The following is a 14,857-nucleotide window of genomic DNA, read 5'->3' as shown; positions in this document are numbered from 1 at the left end:
TCCTACTCTTTCCTATTCTTTGTCCTTATCTATCACACATTTTCCACTTTTCCTTTGATTCCATCAATTTTCCCAATTTTAATCTAGTTCTATTTTGGTAAAAGGAACGAGAATGGGGTTTAATCTAACACTAATGTCAGAAATCGAAGTTTACCATTGCCAACTAAAAAAGGGACGATAGCCTAAATTCTGCTTCTCATTGTATTTTCCATTCTTTATTTCTCTAATTGCCGAGGTTGTGAAATAGGAGAAATGGGTAAAAATTGTCTCATTCTCTTTCCCAAACCAACTGGCTTGCAGAGTGAGTGTGATGAGGTTTTAAATCAAAAGTGGAGATTTTTGTTTTGCTTTTGCAAATGACTCTTCATAATGACTGTACTCCTAAAATAATAATAATAATAATAATAAGATGATGATGATGATGATGATGACTGTACTCCTGGTATAAGGTTCTATGGTTCACTAAGTCATTTAAAGAATAATGTTTACTCTCCTGTGAAGGGTTCATTCTAGGTTCTTAGTTTTGGTGGCCCTATTCTTTGTTTTGAAGTCAGAGAGTGCCTGCGTGTCAGTAAGATAATGGGCAAATTGGAAGGGTTGGAAGGGAAGCTCTCAGGAGTAGGAAGGATCGGTAGTATTCATGACCAAGTAGGGGGGGATACTCCTTGGCTATTATTCAAGAGCAAAATAATACCAAGATGTTACTCCAAAACAGTTTGTTTTACTTTGACAGAAAAAGGACTCCATTTTTTCACCAAAAGAAAAGAGACAGAGAGAGAGAGACAGAGAGAGAGAGAGAGAGAGAGAGAAAAGAATCCAGAATTAAGAGATTAAGAGGCATATCAACCCTAATTATGGACCTTATCTGGTTCTTAACTCAAACTGTAAAACCAACCAACCAAAAGTCGAAGAAATGTGACACTGACAAAATATTTGACTTGATGATTTTTAGAAACTGTTAGTTTTGTTCAGGTCTGATACCAGTGTGTGTGTGTGCTTTAAAGAGAAATCACCTTTTAGAAATTACCTACTGAAATATTTATAAATGATATAAATCTCATGATAGATGAGATTTATTTAAGATAATCAGAATTGGGGAGGAATGGAGGGTAAGACTGATTAACAAGATTATCTGTGAGTTGATAATTATTGAAGCTGTATGAAGAAGGTTGATTATTACTGAAACCAGCTTATTAGTATATATGGGAGATCATTATTCTCTTCACTTTTATCTGAATTTTAAATACATTCTTTAAAGCTTGTTTATCATCTCATTGGGAGACTGAAACTTGACTGGGTCTAGAATGACATGGATTCCTTGGCTAGACTCAGTTCTGGCTTAAATCCCCTGCTGGGTCACAGGCATCACAGGTATGGGGATTAATCCAGTCTACAAGGGCACTGGACGTTAGGATCTTCAACAGACTACATTTTTGTCTGTTGCATTTCCAAAAGAAAAAAAAATGTGTCAAGCTGTAAAACATCCTCAAGTGGTAAGCCCACTTGGGAACGTGTCACAGTGCTAGGCAACTAGAAAGGGTGCTTCCTTCAAACAATTTACAAGACATTAATATTCAATCAGCTGCAAAGGCTAATGGTCAAGTTCTGCCTTCAGGCACTGAGGCTTCAAAGGGACATGAATAGGCATTTCCCAGGAGCTTCTGAATAAAGAATCTGGGCCTGTTTATAATAAGGTCTGGCCTTTAAAAAGTCAAGAATTTATATGATTAAGGGAAAAAGTTCAGCTGGCACCCTGTCCTCTATGGCTCACATTATGGAGCAAAGGAAAGAGAAGTACACTGAGCACAATTCACAGATTCTGCCTGGATTTTCTGCACTGATTCAGATTTCTTCCTTTTTAGTAGGTCAAGTCAGACCTTCCATGCTAATGTAAGAAATGTATTCTTTTCTTCTTAGTTTTATGTTTTTCAGAATCTAAAAAGCTGTGGTTACAGACCATTTTTCGGAATCTATCATTTGTAAAGCCTATTCATTTTCAGGTAAATATACTCCTAAGATGTCCTGAAAATTGAAATGGCAGATAAATCAATGACAAAATTAAGAAAAAATACACTTTCTATCTCATGTGTTTGCTGATTTAAAAAAGCACTTCTGGACAAGAGCTTAGGGAATCTAAGCATGGTAAAATGCCAGATAATTAAAATTTTGCCAGATTATTAAGTTCATAATCACTAGAACAAAAAAAGATAAACAATTATTAGTGGAAATGAGTAAACATGGCATAAATGTTCCAAATAATCCTCAATGTAACTGCAAGAAGCACAAATTATAATATTCATATGCTTAAAATAGCAGCTGGAGTAGGGTTAACAATAAAACTTCATAGTTTCTAGGAGAGCATTCCAGGGTAGGTCCATCTGCCCAGCAACAAAACAAAACAAACAAAAACACCACACCTGGAGAAAAACAGTTTTGAAGGTCTCTTCAGCTGGAGAGAGCAAGAAGTGATTACTTCTATGACTGGAATGATGAAAGTCAGACTACAAGGTCAGCTTCCTGTGTGGTGCTGGAGGACGCACTTACAAGGACGGCTGGGAGTACATTAGGGAATCTGAAGGTCAACATGGCAGCTGTCGAGTGATGGGAATCAACATCATGGGATTCCAATAAGCCTTCAGGCTCACAAAATCCTAGTATCCCAAGGAGATACTTGTATCCTTTTCACCACAGAAACTGGTTGCCAAGGAAAAATTAAAAGTCACCTGAATTAATTACTTCATTCATTCAACCATACATGGTGAAATAAGACAAAAATAATCAAACATTTATTTTAAAATGCCTATGTAGTTTATAGAGTTCTGAAAGAAGCAGTCTGTAAGTCCACTTCTCTCTCATTTTATTTTATTAAAAACATTTTTTTAAATTTTATTTATTTTGAGAGAGGCAGAGTGAGTACAAGTGGGGGAGGGAGAGAGAGCGAGGGAGAGAGAATCCCAAGCAGGCTTCATGGTCTCAGCACAGAGCTTGGCATGGGGTTTGAACTCGTGAAACTGAGATCATGACCTGAGCTGAAACCAAAAGTTGGAGCTTAACCAAATGAGCCACCCCTGTCAGACATTTTAGAAAGGAAAAACCTTACCCTCCCATTGAAACCCCTGCTGCCAGGAAAGGAGCAGAAGGGTACAGACTGTGCACGTGGTGAATAACTGTCTCCAAGTCTTCAGTGTTAGCACAACAGTAAGTCCTTGGTGTCTGTAAGCAGAGACAGGTAAAGCACAAAATTTAAAATTATGAGGCTAATGATTTGCATAATGCAGAAATGTAAAAAGATCAAGAAGACATAAACATGAGAAAATAACCTTTGTTTGCACATACTATGAAAAATAATAATTTATCATATTCATATCTTGCAGTTCACACATATTCCATACAAAGTCAACACGATCTGAGTTGGCACTGACCAGAAGACTTTGGTCATGCAAGGAAGGCTTGACAAAAATAGGGCAAGACTGATACAAATACCTTAAATAGAATACACAGTACCAAACTCAAATGTGTCTCCTATTTAACAAGAACAGGATCAATTTAGAAAGAAACAGTGAAAAGTTACACTTTTATTTTGAAAAAAAAAAAAAATTATGCCTGACAAAACCAAAGTAATTGATTAATTAAAAAAACAAGCAAACAAACAAAAGAGACTTTACAATAATGCCACGAAAATTTTTAATTGTGGCTGCTTTCTAACTGGGGGACTGTTTTTTTTTTTTTTTTTTACATTTGTTTTCAATGTTTATTTACTTTTGAGAGACAGAGAGACAGAGCATGAGCGGGGAAGGGGTAGAGAAAGAGGGAGACAGAGAGCTGAAACAGGCTCCAGGCTCTGAGCTGTCAGCACAGAGCCCGACGTGGGGTTCAAACTCACGAATCGCGAGATCATGACTGAAGTCGGGTGCTTAACCAACTGAGCTACCCAGGTGCCTCGGGAACTGCTTTCTTTATCCTGAGTGTTGTCTACCAGTGAGTGAGTGTGGTTTTCTGGCACTGCCTTCACTCTCGATAAAGGAATGTCCAGTTGGATTTATTAAATATGTTGTTTTACAATAATATATCCATATAGCACCAGCTGCACTACACTGCAACGAACACTTAAAATGTTATATTATGTAAAGGTGATTATGCCTCAATACATGATGCATTGAAACAAATGTTTTTCATGTGAACTTCATCAATAAGGGCTCTGTTTCCGGCAGGAAAGCTTCACAAATGCTTTGTCTGAGCTGTGGGAGGAGAGGGCAGTCCTCTCTGTAGAATAAATGAGAATGTGTATATGAATATGTGTGTGTATATGTGAGACCAAATAACTAGAAATTGAATAACATGGAGAGGAATCTGGTAACATTGCTTTAATAAAAACAGTTACCTGTACCATCCTGACTCTACTATTCCAATAAACCATGATCGGAATAGGAAGGCTATGTTCGCTCAGCATTCAATTGTTAATGAGAAGCCTGAGAAAGCCACAGTTTTTAATGATTCCTCCAACTAATCTCAAGCCTAAAACACTACACATTGCCTACTATCATCTTTCTGAGGTCTGCAAATATGAAACTCTCCAAACAAGAGAGTTAACCTAACAAGATTTACAATGGTGAACAATTATTAAATAATTAAATTTGTGTCTACAAAACCCTGAGGAAGGGGAACGTGGGTGGCTCAGTCAGTTAGGCTTCTGATTTCAGTTCAGGTCATGATCTCACAGTTTGTGGGTTTGAGCCCTGCGTCAAGCTCTGTGCTGACAGCTCAGAGCCTGGAGCCTGCTTCAGATTCTGTGTCTCCCTCGCTCTCTGCCCCTCGCCCGCTTGTGCTCTCTCTTTCTCTCTCAAAAATAAACATTAAAAAATTATTTAAAAAACAAAACAAAACAAAACCCTGAGAAAGTTCCCTTATTATGTCTATTTTATACAGGAAACTGAGTTGAGAGAAGTTAAATGACTCCTGGTATACCTTATCAGCTAATCGAGATACTTTATTTATTTATGTAAATCATAAATATATCAGCTAAGCTGAAATACTTTATTTATTTATGTAAAAAAAAATTCTTTGTAACATGTATTTATTTTTGAGAGAGACAGTACACGAGCAGGGAAGGGCCAGAGAGAGAGAGAGGGAGACACAGAATCTGAAGCAGGTTCCAGGCTCTGAGCTGTCAGTACAGAGCCCAATGCAGGGCTTGAAGTCACAGACCATGAGATCATGACCTAAGCCAAAGTCAGGCGCTTAACCGACTGAGCCACCCAAGCACCCCTAAGATGAGATACTTTAAAAAATATTTTGATTTAAATGCATTTGTAAAATCTAAATGGAATAATATCTACTACCATGCTCATTCATAGTGACTGCACAATTTGTCACAAGAATTTAGGTGAAGAAATCCTTCCTTGGTATTTTTATTACATATGAGTCTATTCATGCAGAGCTCGAACCCACGGACCACGAGATCATGACCTGAGCTGAAGTCAGATGCTTAACCTACTCAGCCATCCAGGCGCCCCTTAACATTTTTTTTTTTTTTTTTTTTTTTTTTTTAGAGAGAAAGTGTGACTGTGCTTGAGTAGAGGACAGGAAGAGGGAGAGAGAGGAAGAAGGTGAGGGAGAGAGAGGGAGAATTTTAAGCAAGCTCCATGCTCAGTGCAGAGCCCAATGTGGGGCTTGATCCCATAACTGTGAGATCACGACCTGAGCTGAAATCAAAAGTTGGACACTTAACCAACTGAGCTACCCAGGTGCCCCCTAACTTCCCATTTTAAAAATAAATGACACCTATATTTTCCTAGTTAAAACTGTTGGTGGCAATGCCTTCTCCCTCTCCCTTAATCTTATAGCCAGTAAACTGCCAAATCCTCTAGTTTCTTCCTCCTCAGTGTCTTTTGCAGGAAATGCCAGAAACCCCTTCTTTCCACTCTACTAAAGGCCTGGTATATTAGATTCCCTTAGAAGAGCCCCTGAAACAAGATGTGAGTGCAAGCAATTTATTTGGAAGGTGGTAGCAGGGAGCACCAGTAGAGGAGTGAAGTGTGTCAGGGAAGGTAGGAAGTCAATAAAGCATATGTGACCAAACAATTTGTGGCTGTGGGCAACAGGGACCCAATCCTCTGAGGCACTTTGGCAGACTGTGTGAATGTGGTTCAAAATTATCCAAATGAGTGGTGAGATAGCTGGGTTCCACTAGTTCCCTTCAGCCACTGGTTGAAGGCTGCTCCTGGAGGCTGTTAACTCCTGGTTGGCCCGGAGTACAGTCCAGCAGGCTCCAGTAGCTAGAGAGGCCCCAAAGAGATGTGAGTGCTTTCAGGTAGAAGCCATCAGGTAGCCGTGCATGGGAATGGTTAAGTGCCATAAAGGTGAGGATGTGACAAAGGTATGGTACCTGCTGTCTTGGCTGCCAGGACTTTCCACCTCTCACTGGAACTGCCGCAGTAACCTCTTCACTAGTTAACTCCCAGTCTTTCCTCATAACCATCCATTATCATATATCCCACTCACTGATGGATTAATCTTCCTAAAGAGCATTTCTAGCTCTAATCATGACAGTATTTTTGCTTAAAATTCTTCATTAGCTTTCCACTGATGACTGACTGAAGGACAAATTCTTCTGCCATGTGTTCAAGGCCCTCCACAATATGTCAAGCTGCTTTTCCAGCTCTGTTTTTTCCTATTTCTTCACAGGTACACATTCAGGTCAGTGAGACACCACTATTGTCTTGTTGCTGGCCTCATATTATCCTTACTACCTGCGTGAACTTCATCTGCCAAGTGTCCTTCACTGTCAAGGCATGAAATCATGAGTTGATTAAATGTCAGAGAAAAGGAAAGACTCGGCCCCTGGTCTCCAATGACCTCACAGCCGTTCCCAATTCTACCCCTAATTGTCTCAGCCAGTCTGCTCCTGGTCCGTACTATTACTATCTTACTCGCCTCTATCTCTGACAGTCAAGAAAATACTTGTCCAAACCGAACTGAAATACACAGGACTGAAAAATGAAAAGACCTGATGAGTAACTTCTGATACGCAAAACTATGTGGTTATATCACAAGACCTTTTGCTACTTGATGGTTCCAATTGGAATTATCATTTCCCTTCTTTTGTCACAGGACTTGAGTCTCACTAAAGAAAGGATTCATCCAGGGTACATAGCAAAGACACTAAGGGGGCCAATACATTGAATCGGCAGGGCTGGCAGACATTTCCTTCAGGTCTAAAAATATAACTAGCGGCTTTTTAGACAAAACGTTAGTTAATTCTCAGTTGCTAGGGCTACTAATGCAACCAGCAACTAATCCTATTGCAGTAATTCCTGTCTTTTTCCATGCTTCCAGAACAGAGGTAAAGTAAGCCATATCTAATGAGAAAAGGGATTAAGGGAGACCTCACAGGATTCAGCTGGATGGTGAAAACTCCTTTCACATGTGGATGTGAAAGGTTTTCTGGAAAAGTGAAGAAAATCTATAGATAACCTTCCAGCAGATGTTCAGGCATAAATATTTTATAAGTTGTAATAACTTGAAATAATTACAAACCAAGATTTTTCAACTGCTGGTATGATCACAGAGAAACAATAGTAATTTGTTTAATGGCTTTTAGAGGTTAGTTTTAACAAGTCATTAAAGAGAATAATGAAGTAAAATGAATTCTTAATTATTCACACGTAACAGATGGGAAAAGAATAAAGCATATATTTTGTATTTATCTATGGACTACATATAATCTATCCTTAATCAACTTCCAAAAAATAGACAACTGAGTTCTCCCTAACCTGCAGGAGAATTTTCCTGTCCTGGTTTAGAAGTCATTTGTTTTAAAATACAAATTTCATTTAAAAACGGGTTTTTTTTCTGGTCTAGAAACGAATTAAAATTCACCCTGTTAATCAGGTAGACTGACTCTCCCTAGCTATTCTGGGAGGAGATTAATTTGCTAATCTGCAGTAGAAGCCATAACCCAGGACCCTTTCCTCAGTGCTGGAGCTGCCACACATCCAATACTGAGCTGGCCAGCTGAGACTTTAGTTTTCCGTCTAGTAAAATGAAAACTGAGACAGATATTTAAATGTCTTTTAAAAAATCATTTCACTTTTGGCTGGCCAATGAGCTCATAAGTGTAGGTAGCGTGCTACATGGGGGCAAGTCTTTTGCTCAAACCACAGGGTTTCTGGCCCAATGAGTGGAGTTTGATAGTAATACTTGCTAAAAGTAGGAAAAAAAATCATTTTAATTCCACTTTTATTTTATTGTAATGTCTGATAATAATCAGGAGCTTAGAATACTTCATTTCACAGCCTTCCTCTCTCAAGTATTTCCTCTCCTGTACTAAAATATTGGACAAGATGTTGCTTAAAGGAACTCTGTAACTCTTATATGCATGTAGGCCCCCAGAAGAAATAATCCTTCCATAAGAGTACTAATCATGTTTTTTTTTTTTTTTTTTTTTAACTAGGCTCTGCACCCAGTGCAGAGCCCAATGTGGGGCTTGAACTCACAACCCTGAGATCAAGACCTGAGCTGATACCAAGAGTCAGACACCTAACTGACTGAGCCACCCAGGTGCTTCTAATCATGCTTCTTAACTGATCTCTGCAGCATGTTTTTGTTGTTGCTGCTGTTTTGTTTTCATTCCATCCACCCTGGGATGAGTACCTAGTCATTTGCTAAAATTGTCGTTAGGAAAATTGATTTTATTTTTGGAAGATGCATTTGTTAAGTAAGGAGTCAGAGAAAACAACAGTATGCATACATAAATCAAACCAGCACTTTAATGAATAGTCACTTTACCTAGTCACTGATAGACATATAAAACGACCAAGTGTCTAAAAGTGCCTGGGCTTGGATCCTTTCTTGAAATAACTCGCCACAAAACAAAGGGCTCCAGGAAATCTCCTGGCCACCTCTGAGGTCAAGATAGCCTATGTGCCACATTCCCACTAATGTTCTACATGGCTACATGCATATGCAGTCATGCTACACAGTTACACCAATAAATGACCACAGTTTTGATAGTGGCTTAAAGCAGATCAGCCAGGTGGACAGGAGTTACCTTCGGTCCAAACTCCTAAGAAGCAAGACCCATGCCCGCCCTGCCCTGTCTGGGTTTGCTGCCACCGTCCAGCAGTTTGCAGTCCTGCCTGTACTTTAGACTCACTGGGGAATGTTAAGACAAATCACAGACACTTGGACTCCACCCAGACCAAATGAATCAGAATCTTGGAGGGGAGGATGGGGTCCAGGGATCAGTAGTTTCTTAAGGCTTCCCAGAGGACTCTAATGTGCAGCCAGGGCTGAGAACCAACTGCAAAGAGCAGGAGAATAAAGAAAAAGGGTGAGAGCAGAAAAATAAAGAAATAGGGTGAGAGCTGAGCCAAGAGAGGAGGAGGCTGCAGTGACAAGAATGATAAAATGATCTAGAGCGACTTGGGAAGAAGGAAATCTAGTGCTACGGGGATTCTTTGCAGTGCACAGGGAAGTGCTGTCAAACATCGCATATCTTATAGGATCACCTGGCACATATTAAGCATTCAATAAATGGTGGCTATTAAACTACTGTTATTATTCCTAGAAATTCTTTAACTATTTAAACTTTTTTTTTTTTTTGAGAGAGAGAGAGCACGCATGTGAGCAGGGGAGAGAGAGAGAGAGAATCTTTTTTAAAAAAATTTTTTTAATGTTTATTTATTTTTGAGACAGAGACAGAGTGTGAGCAGGGGAGGGGCAGAGAGAGAAGGAGACAGAATCTGAAGCTGGCTCCAGGCTCTGAGTTGTCAGTACAGAGCTCGATGTGGAACTTGAACTCACGAATGATGAGATCATGACCTGAGCCGAAGTAGGATGCTTAACCGACTGAGCCACCCAGGCGCCCAGAGAGAGAGAGAGAATCTTAAGCAGGCTCTATGCTGAGCATGGAGCCTAACTTGGGGCTGGATCCCATGACTCTGGGATCATGACCTGAGCCAAACTCAAGTGTCAGATGCTCAACCAACTGAGCCACCTAGTTAAACATTATTTTTGTTTATTTGAAAAATTGTTTAACTACAGAGAATTGTACAATCCTTTGTGTACCTACCACTTACAACAGTTGGTATTGCTGAATTGGACCTATCAACGTGAGGAAAAAATTCTAAAGGATTCAACGCATTCATCCCACATCTGGCTGAGATGAGTCTTCTTGTTCTGATTGGGGTGGAGGATGGAGAGAGAGGTTATTTTTGGAGCATTTAGGAAAGAGCAGACTTGGATGGGACACAATGGAGTTTAGCAGGAAGGTACTGAGTACAGGAAAGGCAGAGTCTGAAGGTATGAGTCTGACAACTGAACTGTGTCCTAACCAGCCCTGCCCTATATGTTCCTCCTCCATCAGACCATAGGAAGGTCCTTACTCCCTTCTGAATGCCTCCTTCAGAAAACAGGGCTCAGGAGGGGAGAGAGCCTTACATCCCTCCCATCCCATTAGCCTCCATGAAAAGCAAAGGTGGCAAAGCTCAGTAGGAAACAAGAGCAGATTTCTCTAGATCTGAGCCCTTAATAAACCACCCATTATCTGATGTTGAGGTAGGAACCCTCTCGTTGAAAACTCCTTTTATCTCTAACCTCAGATTTTCAGGCTGACTTGACTTAAAGTCAGTGCTGAGAGGCAAAGACTTCCAACAAACAGCCTGAGTTCCTGCCCTGAGACCACTAATCAGTTTTATGACCTCAGGCCTGTCACCCCACTTTTCCAGAGGTGTGCTCATTTTAAAAATGAGCTTTTCAGGATTAGAGGATCTCTGAAGCAAAGCTGCTCAAAGTGCCAGGCCGGGATGAGATAAGTGCTGGTGTCAGAATGTAAAATAAGCACACTGCTTCTCTCACCAAGAGTACTGCTAGGAGGAAAAAAAAAATCGGCTCACTTCCGCAGTGTGTTTGGAACTGAAGGTGGTTTACATTCTGTCGCAGTCCCTTGTCTTGTCAGGGGCTGGTATCAGAACATTTGAGAAATGGAATTCATCCACAAAACTACACTTTGAGCAGAACCTGCTTTAAAGTATCTTCCAGCTTCTGCTCCCCGCCATTGGCTCTTCCTTACCTGCAGAGTGAGCTTTAACTTGAACTGGAAAGTGCCCAAAGGCTTTTTTCAAGCTTTATGAGACAAGATTCACATGCAATACAATTCACCTACTTAAAATGTAGGGGCTTCCTGACTGGTTGGCTGGAAGAGTGGAAGAGCGTGCAGCTCTTGACCTCAGGGTCATACATTCGAGCCCCACATTAGGTATAGAGATTACTTAAATAAACTAGATAAATAAATAGTACAATTCATGGGTTTTAGTATATTCAGAGCTGTTCAAATACCATCACAATTTCAGAACATGTTTATCACCCCAAAAAGAAACCCTCTACCATTAGCAGTCACCTTCCCTCCCCCAGCTCTAGGCAACCACTAATATACTGTGTCTCTACTGATTTGCCTATTCTTACTATTTTATATAAATGGGATATACAACATGTGATTTTGTGTGACAAGCTCCTTTCACTTTGCGTAATGTTCTCAAGGTTCATCCATGTTACAGCATGTATAAGTACTTCATTCTTTTTTCAATGCTGACCAATATCTAGTGATATGGATATACCACATTTGCCTTACCCATTTGTCCAGCGATGGGCATCTGGGTTCTTTCTACATTTTGGTTAACATGAATAATGCTGCTATAAATATTCACGTACAAGTTACTATGTGAACATATATTTTCATTTCTCTTGGTTATATACATAGGAGTGGAATTGCTGCATCATATGGTAATTCTATGTTTAACTTTTTGAGAAAGTACCAGACTATTTTCCAAGGTGGCTGTTTTCCTATTGTGCCTAGAGACACAGAAGTCTGTATGACCCATAAAGCAAAAAATGGGGCCACTATATAGCTTTCAACAAACTCAATTTTGGCTTTGTAAATTATCATTCCTAAACTAAAATGGAAACATAATATTTCATAAAGTAATTACAAATACTAGGGAGTTTGTGGACAACTTGGATTCCTGGATTCTTATCCTTGAAAATCCATCTGCAAAGAGCAAGAAAAGGTACTATCTACTTCAGGGGCTCCAAGAACCCTGCAGGAATATCTGAATCACAATCTACTGAGACTAGGACTCTCTGTCTTCTATAGCCAGCAGCCCCAGGGAGGACAATGTGCAGGCTTGTCATTTCCTAGTGAGCAAGGCTTTTGCCTTTTCTAGAACCCTACAATGTGTAATTAGAAATGAGGACAACATGGTAGTGGAAAATTTCTTTCTCATTCTCCTCTGGAGGAGTCATAGTAATCCCTATGAATTCTAAGTATATCACCAACATATTTCGGCAAACTTTTCCTCTTGCCTTTCTTCCACTCCTGGCAGAACTGCTTACTCTAAATTCCATTTCACCTTTGCTAGCTCTTTTGGGCTAATTTCAGTTAGAGACAGTGCCTGTTTGATCTTTGCTGATTCATCTTTTGTTCTTTTTTATGCCTATAGGAAGTTCTTACTTACTCTGGGTCTGAGCTACATTAAATCCTTTCTGGAACAAGGTGAGGTGTAAGTATACACAGAGTTCCTCTAGTCTGAAACAGAAATTGCTCATAGATCTAAGGCAGAAATAAGGATTATCAAGGGATCTTATTTAGATCCCTTGATCTAAATAAAGCTAGCTCTAATAATCAATATTGGCATCTTGTTTTTGTGATCCATTAGGGTACAAAAGGTATATATTAAATTATAATTAATTTACTCCCTTAAATTTCTTTTTTTTTAATATTTAAATTTTTTTTAACATTTATTCATTTTTGAGAGCGAGACAGAGCACGAGTGGGGGAGGGGCAGAGAGAGTGGGAGACACAGAATCAGAAGCAGGCTCCAGGGTCTGAGCTGTCAGCACGGAGCCCTAATGCAGGGCTCGAACTCACAGATTGTGAGATCATGACCTGAGCTGAAGTCGGACACTTAACCAACTCAGGCACCCAGGCGCGCCCCTTAAATTTCTTTTTTTTAAAGCAGTTGTTTTAAAGCATATAATTGTAGCTGTATTTTGGTTATTTTACATCTTTATTCTTTTTTTTTTTTTAGTTTATTTACTTTGAGAGAGTGCACGTGCGCACGCGCAAGTGCTGAGGAGGGTCCTGGGGCTTGAACTCACAACCCTGATATCATGACCTGAGCCAAAATCTAGAGTAGCACATTTAACTGACTGAGCCACCCAGGCGCCCCTTTATTCTTTCTAAAATTAGATTACATTAGCCTTTGTGATACAAATATTTGCTGGAGGTACTATTTGATCAGAATTCAACCTAGTATTCTGTATGAGACTCTAGAGACCAAGCTACTCTTACCCTCTCACTTAGAATTCTAAATTCTTTAAAATAAAATAAAAGTTTGATAAAACAAAATTTGAAAAATGTTTCTCTATATCCTATCCCTTTCTAAGAACTCGAGGTGTTTCTGGAGAGTTTTCAAAAAACCAATTAATGTTATGGCTAAAGGTTACTGGGTTGCTGCATTCTTTCAAAGTAAATTTCCAAATAACTTTAAATGGTAAGGATAGAAGTTTTTTCAAGTTTCTTCCTCTTCCTTTTCTCTCTTTCTTCCTATTTGTTGTGTTCTAAGATTCTATCCATACATCTCCTCCTCCTTTTGCTGTTCAAATTATCCTGAAGCAATCTCAACCACTATGAGCTCCAGCTTCCCTTCGTGCACTGGCAATCCCTTTCTTTCTGTAGGCTGTACATCTCTCCTGAGGTCCTGTCTAGTATATCCAACTGTTTACTAGAAATTTCCACCTGGATGATCTCAAAGCACCATAAACATCTGAAACTGAATTATTTTATTATTACACCAAAAATCTCATAAATTCCCCTGTTTCCCATTTCAGCAAACATAAGAGTCTTTTACCGGCAGCCAAGCTAGAAATGTCAACCTTGACTCTCTTTTCTTTGCTTTCTGCAATTAATTAATATTATTCTTTATGCCCCATGAATACCCTTCATTCTCATTCTCTCCTCTTCCTCCCTCCTATCTCTGTTTTTAAACTCTAGGTAAATCTATAGTAACTGCTTTCCAACTGGCCTCCCAGCCTCCATACTCCTTCCCATCTCTTTTCTACACATTGCTGCTATGGTTCTCTCTCTGAAACATGGACATAATCAGATTATTTTATATGTCAATTATACCTCAATAAAGCTGGAAAAAATGTTAAATGTCAATGATTCAATACCAGGTTCCTTGGGATTCTACACATGACTCTTTAAAATCTGGCCCTCCCCCTCTAGAAGAATCCCTGCCACTTCTTAAATGAGAGGGAGCATAGCATAATATTCAAGAATATAAGCACACAGTCAGACTACATGGGTCTGAATCCTGGTTCTGAATTTCTTGGCTAGGCAAATTCTCAACCTATTTGTGTCTCACTTTCTTCATCTTCATCAGTGGCAGTGATGATGGCGATGCTTACCCAAATCATTGCGTTGTTACTACTGCTGAACATTAAGCACAAAAAGACATAACTGATATATTCTAAGGACTCAATAAACATTTGATAAAATCATCATGATCATTATCCCTCCACCAGTAAGTACTTGCTGTTCCATGCTCTTAAATACTTTGCTCTTTATGCTGAAAAAGTTTCTCTATTCCCTCTTGGTTTAGTACTACAGCCTTCAAGATACAACTCAAACTTACCTCCGCTCTGATGTTCTCTCACCTCCCCCAAGCACTTAGTTACATCTTCTCTGTACACTCTACAATTTTTATATGTCTTCTTACAATTACACTTAGCACTGTATTGCATATATTTTCAAGTATCTGAACTCTCTCCTGCAACTTAAGTGAAAGCTCCTAAGGGT

General features: G+C 39.4%; 1 protein-coding gene and 1 non-coding gene across 3 annotated transcripts in view; one reads left to right on the top strand and one right to left on the bottom strand.

Annotated features, from left to right (window-relative positions):
* ABHD3 (abhydrolase domain containing 3, phospholipase) overlaps positions 1-14,857 on the bottom strand; it is a 38,243-nt gene that overhangs the window by 7,284 nt on the left and 16,102 nt on the right. For both annotated transcript variants that reach the window (XM_049619671.1, XM_049619672.1), the window contains one exon: positions 3,101-3,213. In XM_049619671.1, coding sequence (XP_049475628.1) covers positions 3,101-3,213 — 113 coding nt within the window. The remainder of the gene's footprint in view (positions 1-3,100; positions 3,214-14,857) is intronic.
* Positions 8,065-8,210, top strand: LOC125914948 (small nucleolar RNA SNORA62/SNORA6 family). Its single transcript, XR_007455500.1, has one exon. It is a non-coding gene; the product is annotated as a small nucleolar RNA SNORA62/SNORA6 family (small nucleolar RNA).

The sequence above is a fragment of the Panthera uncia genome (assembly GCF_023721935.1).
Source record: "Panthera uncia isolate 11264 chromosome D3 unlocalized genomic scaffold, Puncia_PCG_1.0 HiC_scaffold_8, whole genome shotgun sequence".
Taxonomy (NCBI): Eukaryota; Metazoa; Chordata; class Mammalia; order Carnivora; family Felidae; genus Panthera; species Panthera uncia.
Note: the sequence above shows the minus strand (reverse complement) of the source record. Positions and strands in the feature narration are given on the sequence as shown.